At 35.4% G+C, this 10,515-nt stretch overlaps 1 protein-coding gene across 1 annotated transcript; it reads right to left on the bottom strand.

Annotated features, from left to right (window-relative positions):
• Positions 1 to 2,751: 2,751 nt before the first annotated feature.
• Positions 2,752 to 4,716, bottom strand: LOC137000597 (uncharacterized). The gene has a single exon (XM_067357663.1). It carries the CDS (start codon positions 3,643 to 3,645, stop codon positions 2,794 to 2,796), a length of 852 nt encoding a protein of 283 aa, XP_067213764.1. The 5' UTR covers positions 3,646 to 4,716; the 3' UTR covers positions 2,752 to 2,793.
• Between the last annotated feature and the right edge of the window lie 5,799 nt (positions 4,717 to 10,515).

Here is a 10,515-nt window from a genome sequence, read left to right as displayed (position 1 = left end):
ATTTATAGCGCCTTTCTAATTTACTTTTCAATTTTTATTACGCAATTTCCAGTGCTATCAATATTTTACAAAATAAAAGTATTTTTTCGATCAAAACTCAAAGCATTTCTATATTAAAGGAGCGAGAGAAAAAACACTAAAGCGTGCGAGAGAGACAGCTACTGTTTGCCGATGAGATCATCATTGCCCCTCTTGCCGCTCGCCCCGCTCAGCATTTGCCCCTCTTGTCGCTCATCCCTCTTTGCGCATGAGGTAACCTTCTCTCTATAGATCTTGGTCTTGTATCAAGATCTATAGAGAAAAGGTTACCTCAGTAAAACCGGTTGAGGGCGAGGGACGATGAAGTAAGGGGGGAGCTAGAAACAGCTTGATGGCGAGGGGCGATGAAGGAAGGGGAGAGCATGATGATCTCATCGACAAACAGTAGCTGTCTGAGATAGCTTCTGTTCGCCGATAAGATCATCATTGCCCCTTTTGCCGCTCGCCCCTCTCTACATTTGCCCCTCTTGCCACTCGTCCCTCTTTGCGCATGAGGTAACCTTCTTTCTATAGATCTTGGTCTTGTATTGCTTGAGTTAAATTTATTGAATTTGTTGAGTTTAATAAATATAATTATATACATATAAATATATATATATATATATATATATATATATATATATATATATATATATATATATATATATATATACACAGGGTGATTCAAAATAACCTGATGTCCTTGCAATACCATATTCTTGAGCGAATTCTGAGACGATTTTTCCTTTTACAAAATTTTGTCCGAAGCTTAGTTTTCGAGTTATAATTGAAAATAATTTGCTACTTACGAGTCCGATACAACGGACAGGCAGGGACGCGCAATGTATAATGAGACTGTCAAGTGTTTACTGTCGTCTCATGACGCATTGCACCGTCCCTGCCTGTCCGTTGTATCGGACTCGTAAGTAGCAAATTATTTTCAATTATAACTCGAAAACTAAGCTTCGGACAAAATTTTGTAAAAGGAAAAATCATCTCAGAATTCGCTCAAGAATATGGCATTGCAAGGACATCAGGTTATTTTGAATCACCCTATATATATATATATATATATATACATATATAATTATATCTATTAAAGAGGTATACCAATATACATACCAACATTATTTGTTTTTTTCATAGACTAATTTGCAGTTGACATTTTTTTATTACAATAAAATTTGCTCAATAAACTCAACAAATTCAATAAATTTAACTCAAGCAATACAAAACAGCGTCGAGTTGTCATAAATCATAAAGGTTCTAAATGGTTATGTCTATCTCATTTTTCAGTCCTAGGCCGGTATTCATAGTCCGTTCTTATATTCAAGATCGTCTTAAGCACGAACTTATATTCGCTCTCTTCGTCAGACACAATCTATGTGTGACAAAGAGAGCGAATATAAGTCCGTGCTTAAGACAATTTTGAATATAAAAACGGACTATGAATACCGCCCTTGAATTATCGTAAACACTAGAGATCCTCAAGTAAGAGATGCGCAAACTTGTAGTTATGTCGGGATTGGTTGAAGACTGATTTGCAGGAATATGGCAAAACCAATCAAGTAACTATATTTAATCTTTTAAGACGCGGTATATACAGGGTGTCAATTAAGTCCCGGGGCGGCTGAATATTTTCTCATGTAAGGTATTTTTGAAAAAGGTCAAGGTTATTTCTGAAGTAATTTTTAACAAGGAATTCAACGGTGACCTTCAATTTGACCTTGAGCTTGACCTTCAAGGTCATTTCAAGGTTAGGTTAGGTTTTTTAAATAGAAACCTCTATTTTTGATTCCAAAATCTAATAGCTGGTGTCAAGAGCTTTTCAAAACACTATAATGAAGTTATTTTTCATTAAGTACTTTTCGAGTTATGAGGCTTGTAAATTACAGTATTTTGACATAAAATACAAAATATCTTGTAAAACATTCAATTTTTGGGAATCTTACCTTAATACTTTTATGCATAAAATAATGAGACGAATCAATTGGTATAAAGAAAACACATAGTTGCTTTCAAGAAAAAATATGTAGTTTGCAACATGCAACTGCATACTTTTTCTTGAAAGCAACTATGTGTTTTCTTTATACCAATTGATTCGTCTTATTATTTTATGCATAAAAGTATTAAGGTAAGATTCCCAAAAATTGAATGTTTTACAAGATATTTTGTATTTTATGTCAAAATACTGTAATTTACAAGCCTCATAACTCGAAAAGTATTTAATAAAAAATAACTTTATTATAGTATTTTGAAAAGCTCTTGACACCAGCTATTAGATTTTGAAATCAAAAATAGGGGTTTTTATTTAAAAAACCTAACCTAACCTTGAAATGACCTTGAAGGTCAAGCTCAAGGTCAAATTGAAGGTCACCGTTGAATTCCTCGTTGAAAATTACTTCAGAAATGACCTTGACCTTTTTCAAAAATACCTTACATGATAAAATATTCAGCCGTCCCGGGACTTAATTGACACCCTGTATAATTGCAATATAATGAATTTGGACATCTGTAAATATATAAAACGAAGGAAGAGGGAAAGAATATGTATAGAATGTATATATATGCATTTTATAGATATATAAATAATTTTATTGTAACAATACAATAAGTAAATTGTAATTGTATAATTTATTATTTATTTATTACTTTATAATCTTTCTAAATATCGTAAATTTTAATTATAATAACATATTTATAAAAATATATATATAATGTATATATTGTGTTTCAAAATTCTTTTCCTTTTTTCTGGATTTATTGGGAAACATTTCATAAGAAATTTTTTGCATCTTTGTCTCTTTCATCTTCGAAACTATCTACTTTTATCTTTAAAATATCTAAAATTTCCTCGCAAATTTTTTCTCTAAAGTGAAGTGTTTCAAGTCTTTTTTGTAAAGTACGTATTGATGGCAATGGAATATGTTGTGTCAACAGTTCCTTGTACCCATTCGATCCACAAGATAATCTTAGTCGAATTGCTTTTTTTATTGTATTCTCAGACCACTTGTAGCCTCTGTTTGATTTACTCACCAGTGCTCTTATCTGATCATCAGTAAATACTTTTTTTATAATTGAACGTAATTTCTTCTTTTGTATATGTTGGCGCAAACTTGCTTTTTCTGTATTTAGTTTTTTTATCTTTTCTTTCAATGCATTGTAGGACTTGTTAGATTTTCTTAAAATACTGTCATACATCTTTTTCTGTTTTTTGAACATATCATTCAGTTTCTCATATTTTATTTTCCAATATTTTTCAGACTTGAGGCGAGTTGGAGATGTATTTGGTTCATTTCCCGTATTGCTAGTTATAATATGCTCTATTTCTTTTTCATTTATTGGAGTGTAAATATCATTATTGGCAATATTGAAGCGAGATAGAGATGTATTTGCTTTATTTCTAGTATTGGCAGTTATAATTATTTCGGGTTCTTTATTAATTAGAGTGCAAATATCATTGCTGGCAATATGCAACGTGTCATCCAGCTCTATAATTTTAGATCCTAATTGTATTTTTGTATTATTTTCTTCAGGCTCAACTATTTTACAAATTGGTTCGAAAATTGATGGTATTGCATTAGATTTCAAAATTCTTTTTCCATCAACTCGAACCTTCTCCCACATTTCTGCTGGAAAATGTATCTGAAATATAAGGGAAATTAATTTATATTATATTCGTACTAATAAATGGGAAATTAATTTATATTATATTTATACTAATAAATGAATTAAATAAGTATTATATTTCACAAATACAACTAAAGTCCGTAGGTGTCCAATTCGCTCTTGGAATATGACGAACCCATTGAGTCCTCTTTTCTGGATTTCTTGGAAAACATTTCATAAGAAATCCTTTTGCTGCTGAATTTTTGCAATTTGGAACACAACAGCCTGGCATTGTATTTTCCTTTCTGGATATTTCACTTATCTATTAAATAAGATAGTATATATATAAAATGATCGAGGTCTATAATTATACTATTTATTATTTTTCTATGCGCTACATTACGTGAAAATGATATATTTCTTAACCTCTAAAACGACAAACTTTAACGATTAATTTTGCACTTCGCGAGACAGACCGACATTTTTTTGGACAGATTCTTTCATTTCACGCAAAAACACATTAAATGAGCCTAATTTGATCGAAATCGGAGGTGAGGCCCGTATTCTAAATAATTACCGATATTTATTTATATATATTTTTTATTTATTTTATTTTTATTTATTTTATTTTGGTAATTATACAGTATCACTACCTCCACTCCGATTTTGATCCAACCACGCTTATTCGATGCGTTTTTGCGTTAAATAAAACTTTTCTATTTGGAAAAAGTGTCGCTCTGCCTCGCGAAGCGAGATATTAATCGTTAAAGTTGAGCACTTTTCAGGTTACGAAACCTGTCATACCGACGAAGTGTAGCGATACTGAGTATGCGCTGCGGTCACGCGCGCATGCGTTGTCAATAGAAATGCGTATGAACTATAAAATATACATTATTTTTTTAACAAACATATTAATGACCGAAAAAAAATTGGATATACTGCCAGTAGTATAGCTAGGCGGGTTCTAACCCAGGAGCAATGAGGGGGGGTGCGGGGGAAGGGGGGAAGAGGGGAAGAAGGGGTATCGGATTACGCTGTGTCAGCACTTTTGGAGGGGAGGGGGGTATCGGATTACGCTGTGTCAGCACTTTTGGAAAGGGGAGGGGGGTATCGGATTACGCTGTGTCAGCACTTTTGGAGGGGTATTGGATTACGCTGCGTCAGCACTTTTGGAGGGGTATCGGATTACGCTGTGTCAGCATTTCTGGAGGGGGGTATCGGATTACGCTGTGTCAGCACTTTTGGAGGGGTATTGGATTATGCTGCGTCAGCACTTTTGGAGAGGTATTGGATTACGCTGCGTCAGCATTTCTGGAGGGGGTATTGGATTACGCTACGTCAGCACTTTGGAGGGGGTATTGGATTACGCTGCGTCAGCACTTCTGGAGGGGGTATCAGATTACGCTGCGTCAGCATTTCTGGAGGGGGTATTGGATTACACTGCGTCAACACTTTTGGTGGGGTATTGGATTACGCTGCGTCAGCACTTTGGAGGGGTATTGGATTACGCTGCGTCAGCACTTTGGAGGGGTTATCAGATTACAGCTCTTTGAGGAGAGGAGGTATCAGCACATATTTTACAGATTACATCATCACTTTTTAGAATTTGCAGGCGCCATTTTGTGCCGTCAGCACTTTCAGCACCATTTGCGTTGTTACAAGAATGATATTATCACTATTTTTAGCAGCAGTCACGTCAGCATTTTTTGACGCCATTGTTGCCAGATTTCAATGTTTTAATCAGCACTTTTAATAGTGCCGTGTGCAAAAGCCCATAGCAACAGGCAGCCACGTCAGCTTTTTGGCGCCATTGTTGCCAGATTTTAATGTTTTAATCAGCATTGTCAGCATTTTTAATTAGTGTCGTGTGCAAAAAGCGGGTATAAAAAGCTCGCGAAAAATACAAATTGTCACAGTTATCTGAAATCATTTGGACAATCACTACTTTGCTGCAACGCCTCACCTGAATTATAACAACGATGTTTTCTACTGTACAGCAGACAACTGTGAGTAATCTGACCAACAAACAGCAAGGTGTGGAGACCTTCGCGAAAAAGCGGAAATATTCGCCCAACGAGTAAGTTGGCTCTCTTACTATTTGCACTTTTAAACTCACCACCATTGTTACACTTTGAACTCACGCAAGCTTTTTTCCACAGAAATGGGAGTAATTCGCCAAGCGTCGATAGAAGCATGATCACACTTCCCAGAATTTTGGCTAGAAGATACCCGTTGACGAAAACCAGCTATAAATATCTAGATATTGGAATCAATGTTTCTACGCCGAGCGACATAGAAATCGCTCTCGGTGACAACCATAGCAAAGAGATACATTTTACATACAACATGTGGAAGATCCTCCTGGACCAACGACACACCATCCACCATTTCTTTAACAATGATGAAGACAAAGCACACGCATCATCTCAAACCATCGAACATGTCACGCTACGGTTTGGAAAGATAAATAAACTAAAAGTGCTGCGTCTGGAAACATCAACGGTGTGTTTAGCAATGTCACACAACACCGTATGTAACATGATCGCTCTCGAGTATTGTGTGGATCGTATCGCTCAATCGTTGAACAACGTCACTAGTATGATCGACACCAAGTTCACACACTTTCGAAAAATCGCGAGCGGTGCGAAGGACCCCATCGCGGTGATACGTGAGAGCGAATCGTTCGATAAGAATGATATAATCGATTGTGAGCTGTTAGCTCAAGTCTTTGGATCGCAATAATTCTAGCATATTACATACTTTATTGTTAAAATATTTTCACTATTATAATGTATTTATTAGATGCATCTGTTTAATAAATATTATTTCAATTATAAATTAAATTATTTTTTATTATCTCGACTATATACCTTTCTCACCCTATCCACTATACTGACCTATCCTACTGCGAGATAAGCGAGCGAGCGAATCATATTACAATATCGTACACAGTACTCTACAAGTAATGCATTCTAATTGTACATAACATTAATAAATTAAAAGAGGACTTGACTCAAAAAACTTTAATAATAATAAGTGTTGAAATTTGCAATATTTGATACTTAGAAGAATATTCTATCTCGATTCGCTGGGTCAACTCTTATTACACTGCTGAGAGAAGCAGTTCACGCAATATAAAGCAACTTCGTTTGCAACAGATAAACCTTCCAAGAAACTTATAGGAAGGGTGTTTGCCACAACGTTTGCTCCTTAGAGTTAGTCATTAAGAAGACATGGACCGTAGCACATTGATAATCGCAGTAGACCGCGAATCAGATGCGCGGCAGGTGAAGCGTTTCCGCTTTTGGGAGGATACTATCCCTTTCCGGGTGGAGGAGTTGACGGAGGACAATTTGGCCCTATGGCGGGCTAGTGCGGGGAGGATCTCGCGACAAGAGCGAGTACGCGAATGGCTTAAACAAGTGCCGGATATCCAACCCGACAACCCGCTAAGTCCATAGGAGACTCCACCACCAGTAAGTACTGTTTAATTTTCTATAAATTTTAAGCGGTACGCATGCGTTGTCATGTTTTTATCATCTATTTAATTCAATCATAAATTAATTCATTTAATAATTACCATCTAATTTTTGTGTAACCCCATTCTATTTGTTACAGGAAACGCCGGTTATCCACCATTATATGGACGACGAAATATTTTTTAAATGCTTTTTATTTTTCTACTAATTATATTTTATTTAATCAAATTTTGTAAATATCTAAATTATATTTTTTAATTATATTTTAAATTATATTTTAAATTATATTTTTTATTATCCCAACTCCTCGTATATTTTTCCTATGCCTCGTTTTATCCACTACAGACCTATCTTACTGCGTGACAAAGGCGCGTGTCAAGTTACTGCTGAGATAGGAGAAGAATAGAAATGAATGGACAATAAGAATGAGAATATTAAAAGTTTATAATATTAATAATAATTTATTCTTCTAACAATATATATATAGTAATAAGACATGTCCTCTGTATGCTAATATCACACAGGAATAAAAATATGTAAATTTAAGTGTAAGACATAATAAATTACTTAACAAAAAATATTGAAATAATAAATTATAAAAATATAAAGAAAACATTATAATATAATATATAATATTAAAAAATCTGCTGAATATCATCATCTGTAACAAAGAAAATAAAAAATTATTAATAAAACAATTTCTATAAATAAAAGAAAAAAACTATAATACCTACAATTAAATGGAGAAGTCTGTAGATAACACAGCCATTACAGCACTCAATACATCGTTCGTGCTGATTGTATCTTGCTCCATCTGCTGGAACAGTGTGATCATGACATTTATTTGTGTCATCACCGTTGCCAAGTTATTCCTGACATCAGCTCTGGAAACAAATCATAAGATACACAATTAAAAAATGAATTTATAAGTTATAACAATTGTACATGTATATGAGTGACACAAATGAGTATGTAATAAGAAAGTTACTTACATTGAAAGTATTATCGCCCCATGCTCATTTCCTTCTACGTTGTACGTAATCCGGAAGGAATCCGGAACATTTTGCTGCATCTCCCGCACCGATGTTTGAAAACGATGCATCACGTCCGTCAATGATCTAACCCTTTCAGCTACGACTGTAGCCAATGCCAAAATTTGTCCGATTTCGACGTTGTAGAATTCCATTTTTCAAACTCTCTTGATTCACTCACAAACTGTACGTGGAGACTTGTGACGGTCCTAGCCTCCAACGCATTTTTATACCCGCATCTTTAACATGTGTTACAAATCTATGTGTCCATCCTACGCGGTTATCTTTTCCAATCTCAGCATAAAATAAAAGATATAGTTAAATATAACGCAGAGAGATACTTTTAATGTCTAACGTAATCTCAAAATGTAACATAATATTAATTCTTTTGAGAAGGAATATAACACATTGCATGTATTGCAATCTATATGGTTACTCTACGGGGAGTTATATTTTTAAACTCAGCATAAAATAACAAAGGCATACACTCTTAATTTCTCACGCAATCTCGAAATGTAATTCTTCTCTCTCGAAGAACATTCTAGAGGAATATTCCATTATATGTAATTTGATAGATGTCCCAAAGATGTACGATAGACGTACGAGAGACATTCGATAGACGTACGAACGACATACAAGAGATGTTCGATAGACGTTCGAAAGACGTTCAATAGACGTTCAATAGACGTTCGATAGACGTACGAGAAACGTACAAGAGATGTTCGATAGACGTTCGATAGACGTTCGATAGACGTTCAATAGACGTTCGATAGACGTTCGACAGACGTTGAAAGACGTTCGATAGACGTTCAAGAGATGTTCGATAGACGTTCGATAGACGTACGAGAGACGTACGAGAGATGTTCGATAAACGTTCGATAGACGTACGAGAGATGTTCAATAGATGTTCGATAGACGTACGAGAGACGTTCGATAGATGTTGAAAGGCGTTCGATAGACGTTTGATAGATGTTGAAAGACGTTCGATAGACGTACGAGAAACGTACAAGAGACGTTCGATAAACGTTCGATAAACGTTCGATAGACGTTCAATAGATGTTGAAAGACGTTTGATAGACGTTCGATAGACGTACGAGAGACGTTCGATAGACGTTCAATAAATGTCTGAAAGATGTTTCGATAGATATTCTTACAATTAATAATTTATTATGTTTTGTGTGAGATAAGCGACAGATGATATTACATATCACATAAATGTTCTTACGTATAATCTATTATATGTCGCGGGATAAGCGATAGATCATATTACACGGAGGATCATGTAACGGGTAAAAGACGAAATAAAAGTCGTACGAATGCAATATACATCATTTTATTAACATAAATCATAGGTGTTTTACATGTTTGTTACGCTCAAACCACCACTTGTACAATTTGCAAACATTCTGCATAGCGCAATGTCTCGTGTGATATCCACAACGCAAGGTTCCGATTACATCTAAATCATTCAGACGCGTAATATCCTCATAATCCACATCGATCGTTTTGATCTCTACATCATCTTCCAAAATTTCACACAACCACTTCTTCTCGAGTCCTTTTACATATATCAGAGGCGGTTCCGTACCAATGACTCTGTTGATAAGGCTTTTCACCTGATTATACGAAACGTGTCCATCTGCCCATCGAAAGCTGTGATGGTGTATTCGTAACCAACACACCAACGATTTTTCCGATTTTGTCAACAAATTTCACGGGTTCACGAAATACGTAATGAGATAACGTTTCACCATCTCGAAGTATCGCTGCTTCTTTCACAATAAAAATGTTGTTGAACGCGTAACCTTGTAAGTCGACGAAAATTGGTACATCAGACATCGTTGTCAATCATCGGAAAACTAACGTTCCCATTCGCACACGACAAATTTATAACTTTTTATACGAGTCTGCGCACAACGTTATTTAACGAATTATATTCAACCATCCGATCGTGTATAATGAGACAATAGGCGGTGGTGTTGACCGGTATATTTTCTTTACAATCAAATTCTATTCGCACGTCAACGGTGGCGCTCTTGACAGAGTCGTTTTGTCGCAAACAATCTATGACTATGAACGGACCGGCTTTCAAGAATTCATCGATATCCAAATACGTATTATCGAATCCGTAATAAGCTTTGCGGAAACGCGCATACATGTTGTACAGTATAGCGTATCGATTCCTGTCGAAATCCAAGTTTATGTCATCGTACGGATAAAAATCTGAATTCAGATGCAGTCTCACATTGGTGAGTTTACAAACATCAAATTGAGCAGTGTTTTCAGAGAGCACATTTTTTCGACCGGTTTGGAGAGCAAAGATTACATATCGCGGTTTTTCCAATTGTGTCGCGGCTTTGACTGCCCAGGAATGCTTG

Source organism: Linepithema humile, chromosome 6 (assembly GCF_040581485.1).
Source record: "Linepithema humile isolate Giens D197 chromosome 6, Lhum_UNIL_v1.0, whole genome shotgun sequence".
Taxonomy (NCBI): Eukaryota; Metazoa; Arthropoda; class Insecta; order Hymenoptera; family Formicidae; genus Linepithema; species Linepithema humile.
Note: the sequence above shows the minus strand (reverse complement) of the source record. Positions and strands in the feature narration are given on the sequence as shown.